This window comes from Alligator mississippiensis, chromosome 11, assembly GCF_030867095.1.
Source record: "Alligator mississippiensis isolate rAllMis1 chromosome 11, rAllMis1, whole genome shotgun sequence".
Taxonomy (NCBI): Eukaryota; Metazoa; Chordata; order Crocodylia; family Alligatoridae; genus Alligator; species Alligator mississippiensis.
Window position 1 is genome coordinate 44,120,543 of NC_081834.1, and position 18,639 is coordinate 44,139,181.

Below are 18,639 nucleotides of genomic sequence, written 5' to 3' on the forward strand. Positions count from 1 at the left end.
GTTAGCAGTATTTCTTTCCTATCAGCAACAAGCCCTCTCCTATTAACACTAGCTATTCAAAGACCATACACTAAGGAGTACTTTTGTGTGGAGGTATATGCTCATCACTACATATTCACTGCTTTGTGGTCTGTATGTGCTTGTATTTCACCCACTATCAAGGAGGAAGCTAAGGCCACTAACAGACAGCCATTTAAAGGTACGATGGGATCTGATTCCCGATCCCACAATCGTCCCTCTGGCCATGCCACAAACGCATGCCAGGATGCAAGATCTTGGAATCAATTTTCAATCACACCCTACTTGCCAGTTCAGGAAAAATCCAGGATCGTGATACCAAGCTACCCTTGCATTGGCAAGCATAGGACCACACTGGGCTCATCAACTAATTGTCAGCTAGTTTGGGACTGCACTGGGGCTCCAACCTGCCCTGGAGTGGTCCACCGAGCTGGCCAACAGATGATTCCAGGTGGCAGGGACCACACACTGGGGCAGGTTGGAGAGCCCCGTGCAATCCTAACCTAGCCACACACTGAATTTAAGGCACAACAGAAACCAGCCACAGAATTATTACACATATTTTGTAGAACAATTTTGTGGCCTATTTCCTTTTTTACTGTGCCATTAATTGCCTGAACATGCAGAAAAGTTACTATTTAAGATGCAATTAATTTATCGCATCTTAAGTGTAACATCTGCCAGGGGCCCAACTAACACAATCCCTGCAGTTGGACAAGTCCTCAGATCTAATCACGTGTAAAGTATAGTAATTTTTAATACTCAAGGCTCAGGTTAATATTAATATGCTAACGTTTAAGGCTTAGGTTAATGCAAACATTAATAACAGAGCCATCCAAGCAGGTGGCCGTCCTACTGGACCACAAAGAACCCTAGCAAACTCTCCATTAATCCATTTCTAGTTCTGGTGATGAGAAAGCCTGCATGACTTAGGACGGAACAATACTATGCACCAGCAAAAGTTACAGCGGACAATTGGCTGAATATAAGCCAACAGTGTGCCCTTGTTGCAAAGAAGGCTAACAGCATAATGGGCTGCATTAGTAGGAGCGTTTCCAGCAGATCAGGGGAAGAGATTACTCCCTTCCATGCAGCACTGGTAAGGCCATATGTGAAGTAGTGTGTCCAGTTCCAGTTGTGCACCCCCCCACAAAAGTAAGTAAACAAATTGGAGAGAGTCCAGCAACCAGCAGAGAAAATGGATCAGGGGCTGTGGCACATGACTTATGAGGAGAGGCTGAGGGAACTGGGCTTATTTAGTATGGAGAGGGAAAAAGGCGGGGGCAGGTGGGCACAAGTTGGGGGATTTAATAGCAACCTTCAGCTACCTGATGGGAGTTTCCAAAGAGGATGGAACTGGACTGTTCTCAGTGGTGGCAAAACTCAGCTAGGCAAAGCCTTGGCTGGGATGATCTACTTGAGGATGGTCCTACTTTGGGCAAGAGGTTGGACTAGAGGTGACCTCCTGAAATATATTTTAATCCTAATTTTCCATGATTCTATGATTCTCGAGAGAGAGAGAAGAGAGTAACCATGCCCTAAGGAAACCAAGCACAAAAGAAACAGATCAGTTCTACTTAGAATTTGGAAAATCTGAGGCTAGAATTCAAGTCCTTTCTCCCCACTTTTCTATACTGTAAAATAAGATGAGCTCAAAAAAAAACCAATGCCCTGCAGGCTGGAAAGTGGTAGGAAGGCATGCTCTACATGTCAAGGATAGCTTTGGAGCCAAATAAAAAGCAGCAGCAGACCACCCACTTGTACACGTGGGGGAGTAAGTAGCTCACTGGTTTTAAAAACAAGCAGAATCTACAACGTTTTCAACCAGAAAGTCTGCTACATCAATCCTAATGCTATGTGCACAAACTGGTAGAGGATTAAATAGATTAAACCAATTTAGAGTTGTTCAGCTATTCTCAACTCATGTTTCTTTTGCAACATTCACTGAAACTGAAATATAAGCTTGCAACTTTGGGATCTCAAACTGGTAGTTTGTAATGCAGAAATGAAGGAGATATTGCATTAGTTTTCATCTCATCTTAGATGTTCCCTTCACAAAAAAAGATGGCATAGGCAGTCTTATCAAATCATGAAATATTGGCACCTTTACATACGTACCTTATCCATACCAGGATTTATTTATGCAGTCACACATTTTAGTTTGGCTAAATTCATTTTTAGCTGAGAATTTATAAATGTGACAGAGCAGGCGGGTTTCTATGGCTGGAGACAGAGTACAGAACCGACCATAACTAACATTCTCAAGTTATTTAAAAGCTTTGTGAAGGTACTGCAATTCAAAAGATAGGAGTATTTCCTAGGGTAAGCAATTAAGAAGTGATATTTTTTTTCTGTATAAAACAACACAGCAATGCATTTACTGACAACATCTAGTCATGCAGATTAAATTAAATTTATGAAGAAATCTGTACCTCTGCCATTAAACATGAAATAAAACTGTTTAAAGCCATAAGTAAAAATGCTTCAACAATGGGCATGGTGGCTGGTGACAGATTGACATTCCTTGTTTAATTTAGAACTGGTTTGGTACCAGTCAAGACACAGATGGGTTTAATTGGTTTGATTTTCTCTTTCAGCTGATTGTTGGACTATACGGAAGATCATTTGGGACTGGTGTGGGTATAGGATGCATGGTGCTTATAAATATTGTATGGGCATTAGGGAGCTTTAGTTCTCCAGACCAGGTGTGAGGCAGAGACTTACAGTGTAGAATGCAATGGACTGAAAAATATTTTATGTACATATTTCATTCAAGTTCCCCTCAAACTGAGCAAACAATTACTTGTTCAGCTGACACGCAGGAAGAAAGACTAATTTTCTAAAGGACAATCTGATTTCACTCGGGAAGTCTGAAATTCTCTCTTTTTGCAGACCCAAAACTCCCCTTCCAACAGCACTTTCAGACTTTCTCATCCAAGAAAGAAAGGAAAGCCATCAGGTACAGTCTCTAAAATGCACATCTTTTGCAACAAAAAATACTAAACCAAGTAAATAAATTTCAAAGCCAGCTGAACTCAGAGGTCAGCACATAAACAAGAATACTTCTGAAAAACCCTTAATCATCACAAACCTGGAAGTCACAAGAATGCATCTCAAAGCATTTCAGCATGTATGAAGAGCTTCTAAGAGCTACGTGCAGCAAGCTCTAAAAGAAGCAATAAGGATAGGCAGTTTTTTCAAAAGATTTTAATCTTCTGGTAACATCCCCCCAGTGACATACTGCTTCCCCAATACAGGGCAACACTACCCTGAAACTGCTTTAAAGATAGGGGTGTCAAACTTATCTTATCTCATAGGGCCAGATAAGGGTCACTGGGCTAGTATGTGGGCCGACCGAATTGGGACCAACCCCCTGTGCATACAGGACTTGTCAGCCCTGCTCTGGGACTTGTGCTACATGCGGCATGGGTGCTGGCTCTGCATGCAGCACAGGAGACTGGTTCAGGGTATGCACTACATGAGATGCCTTAGCAGACCATCCCTGCATACTGACTCCAAAGCCACTCAGGATCAGGCTGCACGGGAGCAAAGTGCAGGGCCAGTCCAGCAGGGCACGCCAGACCCCATGCTGCATGCAGTGCCAGGTCCAGGCTCCATGCTGTATTGAGAACGAGCCCCAGAGCCAGCGCATGCTGCATGTGCTGCATGTAGCACAGGGGGCCGGGACAGGGTACTGCACATGGTGCCTTGCCAGACCGACTCTGCATGCTCGCTTCGTTACAGCCCGATCCGGACAGGCCCTGGAGTCAGCATGCAGAGCTGATCTAGTGCAGCGTCACACATAGCGCATACCCCAGACTGACCCCCTGTGCCGCAAGCAGTTTGCATGGGGCTGGGGCTAGCACATGCCCCACACAGCGCGTGGGTTCGGTCCAAAGACACACCAGCACGAACTGTGGGCCGTGCATTTGGCACCCCTACTTCAAGGCAAAGGCTTTTACAAAAGATGATTATAGCTGCACCTGCCTGAAACACGATTTCATAAGCACAGCATATGCCTGGCTCTTAAACTGAGCCAGAAGAAGCGTGAATTGAGGTAATTTTTAAGTTCACTGTGACATTTTAAAGTAGACAGTGTCAGGGCAGTTTTTCAAGCGCTGAAAGTAAAACCAGACCTCCAACAGTCAGATGGGAAGGTATGAAGCTTTTTCAACCAAAAAAAGCACAATAAATACACACTCAGGCCTGTTGCCTGAGTTTTGGGTGCCAGATCCAATCAGCATTATTTTGTTTCTGGTCAGGTTTTTAAAACTCTTCTTGTTAGAACAACTAACACCACTGCAGTCCAATTAGAATTAATCAAAGGGTATGCTAAATATGGCAGGCACTTGAAGTCATAATTGGTCAGGTTTCTGGGTTTTTGTTTTTTTCCGTTTTTTTTTTTTTTAACAAAACCGTAATATGGTAGAAAAGATAAACATAGACAAGAGTTTCAGAAGTGACAAGCAATTTTGGGGGTGTTGGTTGTAGCCATGTAGCACACTGGCTTCTGTTTGATCCATTAAGAACACAAAACAACTGCAGACGCTGCCTCTGCCTGAAGAAGGATGTCTGTACCCAAAAGCTTGCAAAGAAGAATTTTTTTCCAACTAGTTTAGTTGGTCTAATAAAAGATATCAGATTGACCTAAACAACACTGTCTGCAAGCAATTTTGGGGTATTTTTTTTTTTAAAGGGTGGGGGGGGGGTTTAATATTGAACTAGCATCTCAAAAAAGTCAGATTTTCAGAGGTTGGATACTCAGTGCTTTCTGAAAGTGGCGGACAATCTTTAAAGACCTTTAAAGGTCTTGAGATGGGTACTGCAAACACTGAAGGACTTATAAATACTAGTCACATTCAAAAACACTGTCCAAGCTATTTCAAACATCAGACACCCACTTGAAAAACCTTGTCCTGAAGTAAGTGGTTAGTCTGCTCCTTCAAAGCTGCCTACTCTGAAATAAATCTCTCCAGTGTAGGAACCTGTTTACTGGAACTTTTCCAAGAAATCTTTTCTTGATAGCAGAGCCCTTACTTAGAGCAAGAATAGTAGTGGCAGACCTGAAGTAACCAGGGAAAAACTCTTTGCCTTGTTGCACAATTAGCTAGACCTAATCTATAAGGTTTAACCTTACCTCTTTCCAGGATACTGGAAGGGATGGACTATTTTGAGGTGGTACAGAGAATGCTTTTCTTAGATCAGGGTGTCAAACTCAGCCAGCCTGAGGCTACCCAGGGCAGTCTGTGGACCAGCTCTGGCAATACTTCAGCCAGCACGTAGTGTTGCAGCAGTGGTCCAGCAGTGGACCAGAGTGGTCCAGCAGTGTTGCACTGTACAAGGGTCACCTGCATGGCACTTGCTGAATGTGGCTCCCTAGCAGACTACTTCCAAGTGCTAGCTCTGGCAATGGTCAGGATCAGGCCCCAAGCTGTCTGTGTGCTCCAGAGACAGTACACAGGGATGTCTGGCAGGGGGCACTAACAGCACACAACCTGTGCCAGTCCACTGTGCTGTAGGCAGTACCCATAGAACCAAGTCCACCCCATGCACCATGGGCAGCACAAACCCCAGAGGGGGCCAGTGAGTGGTAGAGCCTGGGTCTCAAGCCTAACCAGCCCTGGAGCCAGCATGCAGGGTTGGTTCAGTGGGGAGTCGCATGTAGCTCATGCCACAGACTGACCTCCCTGTGCTGCAAGCAGCATCCGCAGAGCTGGATCCAGCCCACACGGCAGACCAGCTCTCCATGCTACAAGAGGGATTACTGCAAGACCCACAGGCCAGATCATATGGCTCCACAGGCCAGATGTTAACACCCCTGTCTTAGGTATCTGGAGGCTATGCCTTGCTCTTAAGATCAAGGTAATACTGGTAACTAATTTAGAATAGGGCAGAAATTATCGAAGTCAGGTTAGCAGAGATCATGCTCACAGGTAGGAGGGACTGAAATGGATCCAGGCTTCTCTAACCTAATCAGGTCCCAACCATTCCAGGGGCCTTCAGGCACTAGTGGCATCTTCATTTCCTCAGTTCTCCAGGTGCGGCACATATGTTTAGTCATAAGAGGCATTTATACACGTGCTCTAATTAAAGCACCTGAAGTGTCTTGTGTATCAGCGTCCTGGAACTTAAAAATGGTGGCAGGATCACTTTGACTAAAGCTTGTCAAACGAGCTTTACTAAAAGTGCCTCCACTGCCATTTTTAAGTGCCAGCACACTGATACATGAGACACTGGAGTCTGCTGAAGTGTGGTAATTACCATGCTCCAGCAGACTCAATTAATTGAGCCTGCTCTAAAGCGCTATAATTACAGTGTGTCGGAGCAGCCTCACTGCTCATGTATAGGTGCCCCAGAAAACAAAGGTTTTGTCTAACTGAAGTCTTTAGGCTTAACATGAACAATCTGAGTGAAATGTAATGGTTTATGATATACAGGAGATCAGATTAACTGATCCAATCATCTCTATCTGCCCTTTCACTCTACACTCACTTGTAGCAGGGGGCTGCGTGTAGCTATTCCTTCTACTCAATTTGGTAAGTAATACTATTCAGGTTTCCTTTCTTCTCATTACTAACACAAGGGGATAACACACAAGTATTTTCTTAATCATATTTTCAATGGAAAACCGGGGGGGGGGGGGGGGGGCGCGTGGTGCGGGGAAATTAAAAAAAAAAAAAACAATAAAAGAGAATGGATTAATACCTGGAAGAATTTTAAGCTCTGCCTCATCGCTGTATTTGGGGGACCCACCACTTTCAATGATGCAACGATACAGTCCTTCATCCCCATCCGTTGCATTGCTAATTATTAGAGATCCACTCGGTAGTTTAAATACGCGGTCATCCAGAAAAAGTGGCTGACGGGCCTGCTCCCACCTCACAAATGGTACTAGATCAGCATTAACTTCACAGTTAAGAATTGCACTGTTTCCTCTATAGACAGATGTCGATTCTGGCTGACTGATGAACCTGGGAAGTCCTAGAAAAGATAAAAAGAGAATAGAAGATGTTAAGGTTAAGACAAATTATCACCACGTTGAGGGTCACAGTATTATCAAAAATCAGGACTTATAAACCTAGCAACTGAAAAAACAAGTTGCAAGCCCTCTCTTTAGAATCAGCAGATAGAGATAACAAGGAACAAAAACAAATGCTACATTGCAGCTACATGGAAACTTAAATAAATTTAATGGAGAAAAGAAACACGGAGGGCTAGACTATAAAAGCCTTTATGTAAGCCTCTGAAAGGGAGAGGAAGCAAGCTCTTCTTCATCTGTATCTACAGGGAGCGCTCTGTATGGCAGAGATAAGTGACAACACCCCGGCGGGTCTTCTCCATGCTCACACACAGCCTACTTATCCAGCTGTGTATGCTTTGGGCCAGGCTGGAGCATTTAGCCACTGGTCCAAACAAGCTCTACTTTCTCTCTACCTCCTCTACTATGTATATGTATGACTATCAAGGAGCAGAGCACAAAAGCCTACATTGTGCCAGGACCTGATGTAGAATCCTGGGAAAGGGTAGAAAGCTCACTGCACACTCCTACCTTCTCATGCCATACAACCCACATAGGACCTTTAATATTCAGCCTCTTCTGTTAACTGCAAACAGCTGAAACTGTTTACATACGGTAAGAGAGGTAAAAAATTAAAATAAAAGTAAGGACATTTAAGTGTTCTACCACATCAACATTCAGGATTCACTGTATAAATGACATACAGATATAGATTTAATGTCATAGTCATTTAGCTGAGATTTTCAAACAAGCCTTAGGGAAACAGGTGTTAAAATCCCATTGAAATGCAAGGGAACAGGGATGCTTAATTCCCTTAGGCTGCTTTGAAAATCTCAACCTTAAAATATTTCTGTTCTGGTACACATGGTAACAAGACTGATTTAGCCTCTTAAAGTCCTCATATGCACATCTAAAGGGGATGGGAGAGTCAACACATTTTTGAGCGCTTAATTTCTTTGCAAAATACAACAAAGAAAATTCCTGATAACAGCATTATGAACAGGTTTTTTGTGGGTTTTTTTACTTATGATACAGCCTTAAAACTGATCAGTGCATCCTAGGACATGGTAGTGCAGCAGAAACCCCAACAAAATGGATTGTTTTATTGTCTGCAAAGCTTCTGCATGCAGTAGCCTTCAATGAAAACCTGTACAATTGAAAATAAACATGTCCTAATTAAGAAGTTCATTGATGAGTTTCCATGACATAACATCCATCTGGATTTATGGAAAAAAAAAAAACTGTCAGTTGTATGGCTTCATGTCACCCATGCTACCAGAGTGGTTTTTAAGTTTTCTAAATGTCACACTGTATAAGAAAAACTTTTATTAAAGTTTCAAGTAATACCAGTGTGAGGTGTCAAAGGTATTTTGCATAGCTTGACAGTTACTTCCATTTAATGCTTCATTCTAAGGTTAAAAGGCTTGCGGAAATTCATAGATAACAGCTTGAGAAAAAGATGAGAGTTTTTCCCTTTAAAACACAAATTAGCAGCATGTATTTAGAAACATTAAATGCTAATGAGTCAAGAAATAGAAAAAGTTAAAGTTCCAACACCAATTTATTCTTCATTTCACACTATCTTTCACAATCTAATTTTCCAAAACACTTCAGAAACCGTGAAGGAATTACCGTATTTACTCAAATATAAGATGACTCTGAATATAAAACAACCCCCTAATAATTAGATTCTATATCTCAAAAATTTATAATATTGTTATAATTTTACAGGTATAGAATCTACGTACTGGAGGTTTGCCTTGAATTTGTCCTGGCCACTCTCCCACACTACTACACAATAGGGAAAATAAATCTGGGGTTGGGGGAAATCAGGTATCCCACTTGCCCTCTGTCCCCTAGCCCTTCTTGCCCTTGAGGGGGAGTTGACTATGGAGTTTACCTGGAAACTCCCTCACCTTCCTACACTGTAAGCTTGGTGAAAGGAAGCAGGGAAAAGGAACTGTTTGTGACCAAGCAGCAGTGAACAGGTCAGCTTGCAGGTGAATTTGCTAGGGAAAGTCTGCTTAGAACAGAGGCAGGAAGAGAGAGAAGTGCAGATAAAGAGACCTAGAGAAATGGTTGGAGGACATCACCATGCCAGAGCCACTGCCACTTCCAGCTCTTCTTCTATTTGCACCTACAAGGTATCCGTCCAAGCAGGACCGCTCACCGAGGCTTCTACACAGGTCCTCATTTAACACTGGGGAGATTGCAGATATGTCCCAGTGACCACCAGGCGGGAGACTGCCTGTGATGTGAACGGTGCCTCCTAGTGGTGTCCTTTAGGAAGCAGGCAAGAGAGCTACAGGAGGAGGTGGCAAGGCTCTGAAGCATCCTCTGCCATGAAAACTTCATAAATTCAGTGCTGGAGGAGACCTCTAGGACTGTGGAGGAAGGATTGCCAAAGATAGCACTAGAAAAAGAAGATCACATGGACTCCCAAGAAGGTGCAAGCTGGAAGCTTATGACTTCTGGCAACAAGCAGAAATCTTCAACGCCATCTGCAGTAATTTACCTGGAGAACAGATATGAAGACCCAGCAACAAGGTCTATTGGTGGAGGAAGCCAGGCCAGGTATCCCCAAAGTTGGAAGGATCAAGACCATTGCCACCAGTAATAAGTAATGGATGGTTGTGGTTGGAAGCTGGCTGATATATAGTTCCCTGGATCCTCCTTTTTTGCTTTCTTAAATATGGGCACTATATTTGCCCTTTTCCAATCATTCAGGACTTGTTCTTGTCATGAGTCCTGGGATCCTTCAAAAATTCATATGAAGATGACGGACACAGCAAACTGGTCCAGCTCTACCTCATGGAGGGCAGGGCCATACTAATCGTATGTGACAGACTGAAACAGGGGACAACAGAGACAACTGAGGGGACAACTGAGTGAACTGTTTTGGGCCAAGTTTGGCGACGTTCACAAGAAACTGAAGGCTGGTAAAGAAACAGGAATAATTGGAAATGGGCAAGAAAGGGCACCTATACACATGCTCAAGGTTTGGCGGGGAGGGAACATTAGAGCAGATCTTGGCAGCTGGCGTCATTAAAATGCCCGCAGCATGTCATGTATTCAGTGTCCCACTTTTCAAAATGGTGGCAGGGGTACTTTAACTAAAGCTCACTACAGGCATGCAGCTGCATTTCCAGACTCAAAAGTGAATGTCTGTTCACTTGCTTATTAGTTCAATCTATGCAGCTTAGACTAACCTGTGAAAATTGAATCGATTTGGCCTTGGGCTTTTTGACTGTCTGTACTTAGCAACTGTGACAACCTACACATCCTTACGCAGTGGGGGTCAGACCTGATGATCTGTTTAGGTCCCTTTCGACCCTAAGCACTGTGAAACAAGAGTAAACCAAACCCCTTTGTATATAAGCCATGCCCAAAAAGGTAGAAGAGTAAAAGTTTTCCCTATTACATGGTGCAGGTGAACATTCCTGTAATTTGTATATGCAACAGGTAGACTTGCTTCATCTGTGTAGAAACTTACGCATGTTTCCCCCAAGTAAGCAGAGAATAGATGACTGCAAAGAAGTGGAATTAAAGTGACATCAGAACTTAAAGAATTTCCTGACTTTCAAGTACACTCAGTCTTCCACGTACTCCTGCCAACTAAAACACATTTTCAACCTTTAAAAAAACTTTAAGTATTTTAGTGAACATACTAAACTAAAAGCTAAACAAAATTAAGTTTTCCAAGGTAGATTAAGTATACTATCTGCCATGCATTTTATATATTCCAGAGGGATATGAAAAGCCTCAGTAGAAATGAGAAATTCAAGCAAACACTAGTACAGTACTAAAGGAAGAAAAAGTCTAATTTACTCCAGAACTATCAGATTTTCACATTATTTTGCAAGTCATCAAAAGTCTTCCCTAACAAAGCACAAGTCAACAGATCAACATAGATGTCAAATAAGAAATCTTACTCAGGGCAGGAAATACTTTGACTGTCAGAGCTGTTGATAGTCAAAGCAGAGGAATAAAGCACATATTAATCCTGCCTTTTCAATTAAAATCTACAAGGCTACTCATGCAGGCCTTAAGTGTGAGAGTCTGAAATACACAAACATATAGCTCAATGTATTGAATTAATATATTCCAGACAAAAAAAAACAAAAAAAAAAAACACCTAATAGTTACGTTTCCACTCACTCTGCCAACACTCCTTCTCTTTTGCCCATTATGTCTCAAGACAGCCTTGTCCCCTCCAGTAAGGAGGTAAGACCAGCTGCCTGCTGGATTTTGGACAGAAGCAGCAATACATCATGACCTCTCTCCTGCAACTATATGCATTATAATGATAATAAAAAACCCCTAAAACTACTTTTCTGGCAAAGCAACTGGGATAGAAGCATATTTGTCCTAGGGGCCGCAGAAGTCAGATAAGATGATGAGGGCCACAAAAGTAGAAACTATGTTAGGCAGTAGCTGCAGTTAAGATTACATCATAATTTCCATTCTAACCCACTCTCCACTGACTCTCACAACTTTTTGAAGCTTTCAACTTCCAAGATCAATTTCTCCAGGCTTAAACTCGGCACTAAATTGATTTTTTTTTAAAGTCTGAGTAAATATGGTTCGGGAGAGTAAGTAAAAAGGGAATGATAAAATATATTTTCTCACCATTATAAAAATAATCCCTGCAATTTTTTATTTTTTTTTTACTTAAATAGCTTTTGAGTCAAAATGACAGACAGCCAAATGATGACATCTTTGGAAGGAATAACCCTACCTGAGAAGCATCTTTACTTTCTCCCACAAAAAGGGGCTTTGACATGACAGAGTTGAGAAACGTACATAATTAATATGTGCACACCAGTTTTCTGGGTTTTCTCTGCCACGCTGAAAGTCTGTAGGTAAATAAGGAGTTGCCTCACACAGAACGTGTTGTGAACATAGCTAGACAGAAAAAAGTCTAATAAAAATATATGGACAACTCCTGCAGATTTTAGATGAACAGAAAGTTGAAGGAAGGTTTTTGCAGAAACCTTGGCCTCTGTTCTTGAAACTCTTTTACAGTATTATCAAACCCTCCCAACTTCTGGAAAACAGTATATTGTGCAAGGGCTCAACACACTTTACACAATTTACACTTCTGTATTTCCCAATGAATCTTCCTTTCATGTCCATGCACTTTAATTATGGCCCCTCTTATTTGATGTTAGGGAAATTTATCAATACAGCTATTTTAAAATGGTTATGCCTAAAACACTGTCTTAAAGGTTTCAAAACATATTTTTGTTTATGTTTAGAGCATCCAAAGTGATGGTGAATCAGTTAGGCTCTGAAGTACCCCAAACTCAGATCTCTGCAAGAGAAAATGAAACAGGAAGTTTTGTGTATTTAAACAATATCACACAACACCACTTCAGTTACATTGCTCCAACCCATATTCTGCAAATGCACTGATGACCACATGATCATACCATATGAACTCAGCAAGAGGATTTTTAATGTGCTAACTAGCCCAACAGTCTCCACTATCAATCACAAACACTTGCTGAAGTAAGAAATTGAGCAAGCCAGTGAAGTGACTTACAGAGATAACACCTTTATCAATCACTTGAACAGTGATTGCCCTTTCTTCAAGGGGCAATCAATTGCCCTTTCTTCAAGGGCAAAGATCATGACAACCAAAAGCCTGGAGAAACTCCAAGGGGCTGAAGTGAAACTTGAAAGAGAGCAGAGTATAGCTTATATACATCACATGAAACATTTTGACATCTCATCATACCAGTCTGGAACCTAAGAGCAACAGGATTAAGAGATCCCTTGCATCAGAGGTGACCAAGTGTTTCCCTCATTTTACTACCCCAATGAAAAGTTAGACGATCTTCACCTTCAAATGTTTCATTAAATTCAACATAAGTTCATACTATCCAATTTCTTGGAAATTATGACTGGAATGAATACATTCCATGAATGTGAAAAGGGATATATCTGCCTGTTGAGAAAAGAAAAATAACAAAATTAAAATAATCTTGGAAATATTGGACAGAATATATCATTCAAGATACTGCCTCCCAAGCTCATGAAAAAAAATTAAAGCCCATGTTCAAAAGAAAGACAAGGTTAGTATCAAAAACATTACTTGGCCAACTTGGGACTGGAGAGCTACCTTTCTAGCAAGAAATGAATAAAAGTTTCATGTTAAAAGATCCACAAAAGTTCTGCTGATACAGCTTTTAAGCTAAAGGTGTGAGGAGGAAGAACATTTCATGCAAATAAAATATTTGAGATTGAGAACTTGATTAAAAAGCATTCCTAAAAAATTGTGCTTCCTTTGAAAGATGTAAGAAAGTTCAAACTGTCATGCTTACAAACCAGACAAACTCTCCTTTTCCCTGTACTGCAATAAGTTAGAGCAGCCTTTCTCAACCCATGGGTTGCGACACAAAAGTTGGTTGCAAGAATATATGAAAGGGTTGTGAACAAACTTTAAAAAAGTGGATCGACAAACTTGAAAAATGGATTCTCCTTTAGAGGAGAAAAATGTGGGAAACTGGCTTTTCCCTTGAAGGCTGGCAGAGCTCTGCTGGGATGCATTTGCTGTGTTGTTCTGAGACTAAAAGAAATGCAAAACTCTACAACTCTTGGTTCAGAGATGGGCTGGAGGGGCACCAGCTGGGCTAGGGTGGTGGGAAGGCTATGGGTTGGGAGCAGTGCTGCAGCAACAAAGTTTGGTGCCCGAGTCAAAGCCCACAGCGGCAGCCCACCCTCACCCTGAACACAGATCCGGTGGACACATGCCCCCCAACTATGCTTGCCTGGGAGTGCACACAGCAATGGGAGCCACCCTTCTTCCATCCCCGTGCCCCCCTAAACAAACTGCTCACAGCTCCATCCTGTGCCCCACCCCGGTAGGGCAGCTCCTGTTGGCACCCCTTCACTATAGCACTGGTTAGGAATGAGAGGCAGTTAAACTATTTACTGGGTTGGGACTGGCCATCAATGTTTACAAATGGGTCCTGGTACAAAAAAGGTTGAGAACCACCAAGTTAGAGCATTACTGGTGCCAATCTTTGTGTGACCTAACCTTTATGTGACATGACTCTGGGAAAAATCAGATTCTCATTTCCTAACACAGGAACTCTTAAGGACATGCAAGAGGTGACTTTTTTTAAAATATAGTGCAATTGCTGAATGTTTTTTCAGAGAAAGGATATCCAAGCGTCTCAGCTGTCTTGAGGCAGAGGTTTTCAACCTTCCTCAGTCTGTGTACCCCCGGTGGCCGGTCAAGAAGGAAGGAGTCCTACAATGGTCGATCAGGGAGCAAGGGTTCCCCGAAGGACAATGGCAGCAGTGGAAATGGTGACAACACCCACTGCCAAGTACCCGCTGATGCCTTCCCAAGTACCACCAGGGGTACATGTACCCCCCGTTGAAAACCTCTGTCTTGAGGCAACCTAAATAGTTCATCTAGGGTATCAGAGAAAAGGAAAGTTTAAAATGTGATCAATCTTCAGATTCTTTCATAATTTTATCAACATTCTTGTGAACTGGAAAATTGCATTTATTTTTTCCCATGGTTTTAAAAAAAGTCTTCTCCTGAGATTGTCTCTCATTAGTTGAGAGAGCATGTCAAAAATAGCAGTAACAGAAGTAGATCCTCAGTGGAGAAACTTCCTAAATTACCCAGCAGAAAGACCATTTTAAGCAGTCCATAAGAAAAAACTTCTTTACCGTCTGAGTCCTCAGAGTCTGGAACAGACTCCTCCAGAAGTGGTGCAAGCACCTACTCTGGACACCTTTAAAACACACTTGGATGCTTATCTTGCTGGGATCATTTGACCCCAGCAGACTTCCTGCCTCTGGGCAGGGGGCTGGATCCGATGATCTTGCAAGGTCCCTTCTATCCCTAATGTCTATGAAAATCAGTCAGAACAGAGAAGGGAAAAAAAAAGATGAACAGAGTACTGCTCTTGTTAGAAAGAGCCTTGGCTCTTTTTGGAAATCCAGGAGAACCACTTCTTGCTAGCAAATGTTTGTGGCAGCAGAGCTGGGTTATTTAGGATGAATTATTTTTCATCTAGGTGTCCCTCTCCGAGAAATGGAATGACTGCCAGAGTAGTCAGGGAAAAGAAGAATTCTAAGAAACACAAGATTGCCAGAAAGAGATTATACACATTGAAGGGGAATGGGGACAGGGTAAGTGTCAGCATGATTGCATCTTGAGTAGCAATGATTTCCTCACAGCTTCCCCCTATCAGCCAGCTTCTTCAGAACCTCTCTTCAGCAGTGAGGCCAACACAAGTTTGATTGAGAAAGACAAGTGCATCAATACCAACTTAGCTATCCCCTAATGGTGAATCAGTGAAACTGCACAAGTATTGCAAAATGCAGTCTAAAACTTTAAAACAGAAAAACACTTTTCCTTTAATTGTCCTAAGTTATTTTTGAAAAGCTACTGTTACTTTAAACAATAGGGGGTAAATCAAGTATAATTAAGAATACTGTCTCATTAACCCCTACACTACTGAAATCAAGTTGATATTTGCTCCACTGAAATTTGTCCATTAAAATTCCAACGAAGTCAATACAAAGTTAGCGTGCACCTGCTACCTTCAACAGTATAGCAGGTGCATGCTAACAGCATCCACTGGGAACATTCAGCAGTAGTCAAGTGATTCATTTATGAGAACGACACAGATTTGTACAATAACTGATTAGTGAAATGCCAATACATTTTTCAAAAATGAGTATATTAAACAAGATTAATGTAAAAGCAGTGGGATCACTACCAGAAACAGTCCAAGAAATTATGTTAATAAATCAATAATGACAAATTACTATTCAACTGACTGGGAATTTATTCAAAAGCTCATGCCACCATGGGTAACAACAGCACTTACAGCTCAACATGTATCCAATCCAATTTCAGAACTGCCAGCTTCTCCAAAAGCATGCTGAGCATAAGCAGAAAATAATCCTCCACACATACAGAAACTTAAGTACCAAGAGGTAGTATATAGACTCTGTTATGTTTTTAAGAATATAAGATCTTTTCTAAATTTAAGAAATACACACAGTTGTACAGGGTGTGGGGGGAGACATTTTCTGATTCCACTGCTTCTGGTCTTCCTTGGTCATGGTATGATATCTTTGAGGGATGGTACATACCTACCAGTTGGTCAATTAAGGTCATTGTTTAGGAATTCTCATGAGATCCTCACTGATGTTAGGCTCTTACAGAGCAAAGTCAGCAAGTAATGCTTTCTTTTATCTCTAGTTGGCTAGGAAAGTGCATCTCATCTTGATAGGTATCCAGGTTGTTCCTTGATCTAATAAAAGATATCATCTCTACTACAAGTCCCAGTTGCCTTCTCATCCTGACAGGCACAAATATACAAGCCTCTCTCATTTCCCATCTCAAGCACAGGAGTGCATTGTAAATTAGCAGCCCTTAGGAAACCCCAAACTAGCACTGAATACCTTCTTTAGCAATCCCTCACAGTTGAGGATGATTGTCTTCCATGATCGTCTTATCTGTGGGTCTGGAGATGCATGGAAAAGCCAATCCAGGATTGACAGACTCTGTTTCAGACACAATACCATAAGCCAGGGGTCAGCAACCTTTAAGCAGCAGTGGGTCAAAATAAAGCAAGTGGGTCCAAAGGTAGGCCAGCACTTGCAATCTAGCTGCCATTGCCACTGCTCCCCTGCTTCTGGTTTCCCCCAGCCACCAAATTGCCACCAATATCCTAGCTCCAAGGACCAAACAGAATCATTTTGCAGGTCAAATCTGGCCCATAGGCTGTAGGTTGCTGACCCATGCTGGAGTTGTTCATCAACCTGTCCTCTACTCTCTACACCAACTTCCCACAGGCATGCTCTCTCTCTTCTCTCAGGCCTCAGGGACCTACAACCACCTTAACTGAAGTCTTCTATCTCCTTCCATCTTATCATCTCCTACCCCTCCCAAATCAGTTTATATTGCCTTCCCATGGTTGCCTTGGTCTGCCTCAAGGTCTGATACTTTCCACCTCAGCTTCCAAAATTTGCCTTACATGTCTTTTCTCAGTTTGTATGATATGCCCTGCCCACTTCATTCTCTGCGCTCCTATCTTACTCAGGATATCAGGTCCTTTATAAAGGTTGGCAAACTCTTGATTATGGTCTTCTCCTTCATGCTGTTTTATTCTATTACACTAAATACTTACCTTAGCGCTTTGTTTTCAAACACTGGCAGTTTTTTTTTCATTTGCTTTTGTCAGGCTTCTTGACTTCCTATAGGCTATCAAAATCAAATTTGAAGATTCAGTCCTTATCTCCAAGTTACTAAGGCCTGAGACAGCGTATCTAAAGGCTGCCTAAACTTCAACATAAAGAACATGGTCAACATCCTCAAGAATAATGGAGTTTTTAAATCTCATACATGCCAGAGGGGGAGAATAGTCAGGTCCAATCCAAGACCCTTTAATGAACTTCTGCAGGAATAAGCACCCAGACAAACCACATTGCCTTCTACTCCAATTACAAGTCATGCTTCAACCTACATACTCTTAACATAAGCAAACCAACATGTATATTTAAATAAAAATACTCTAACAAAACAAAATACTACATTGTATATACCAATCTCCCCTTGAAAAGAGAAGAGAAAGAAACCAAACTGGATATTACTTACATCACATACCAACTTAAAAGAAAATCACTCAGCTGATTCAGCAAGGATGGAAAATAAATCAATATAGGAAAGAAGCCCTGTTTTAACTTTGCTGACTTTCACCTAGCACCCCTTATAATGCACTTACCTTGCATGTTTAGTTACTCCCAAAAATATCTCAAAACTTCACATCTTTCCTTAATATTTGCAATGCCAGCCAATTTCAGCCATATTGAGAGAGCCTGATACTCTGCTGCCCTGTACCTGGAGGAGACATACCCTAATACCAAGTAGAATAAGCAGCTGTAAAAAGGCTACCAAAATGAGAACAGTGTATAGTGGAACAAATTATGACAAAATGTGCAAGGGAATAAAGATTCTAGCCTTATCCATCAACAAAAAATTAAAAAAAACAGAAGAAACTTCAACCTTTAAGCACCTCAAGTAGCTTGGGTAAATGTTCAGATGACAATGACCTGGCTAGAGAAAATGCACAGTGAACCAAAACATTTAAACTCATTTTATCTATTTCCTCCACCCTATTTCTCCACTTAGCATCCCTGCTTTCCCTCCTATAGTTATGTTTTAAGCAATTTTCTTTCCCCTAAAAATTTTGCCATTATAACATGGCAGAAGAAAAATGGAACGTTAAGTGAAAGAGTATGACCTGTTTCTCTATTACATAAATAGCTTTCTCCTAAATAAATAGGGAAATCCTGCTGGGAAGCAGTAGGGTATGGACAGGCTCTAATCCTGCATTACCAAGCACAGTCAGATCCTAGACTAGAGATCTATAAACACTGGTCCTCTTTGCAGGTCCTGCCCCCAGGCCATGCTTTTAAATGGATGAATTCATGGCAGTTAAGGTCAACTCTCTCCCTCTTTTTAAAACAGCAGGGGAGAACAAAAAAGGTGAAGTAACTTGTACCCTTTCATTTTAAAAACATTCAATCTATCCTGAAGGGTCTTTCATTTTTAATTTATTCTTCAA

At 41.6% G+C, this 18,639-nt stretch overlaps 1 protein-coding gene across 4 annotated transcripts in view; it reads right to left on the reverse strand.

The window, feature by feature from the left end:
* The window catches only part of NEO1 (neogenin 1), a 395,751-nt gene that overhangs the window by 183,014 nt on the left and 194,098 nt on the right, over positions 1-18,639 (reverse strand). For all 4 annotated transcript variants that reach the window (XM_059714916.1, XM_059714914.1, XM_059714915.1 and 1 more), the window contains exon 3: positions 6,724-6,999. In XM_059714916.1, coding sequence (XP_059570899.1) covers positions 6,724-6,999 — 276 coding nt within the window. The remainder of the gene's footprint in view (positions 1-6,723; positions 7,000-18,639) is intronic.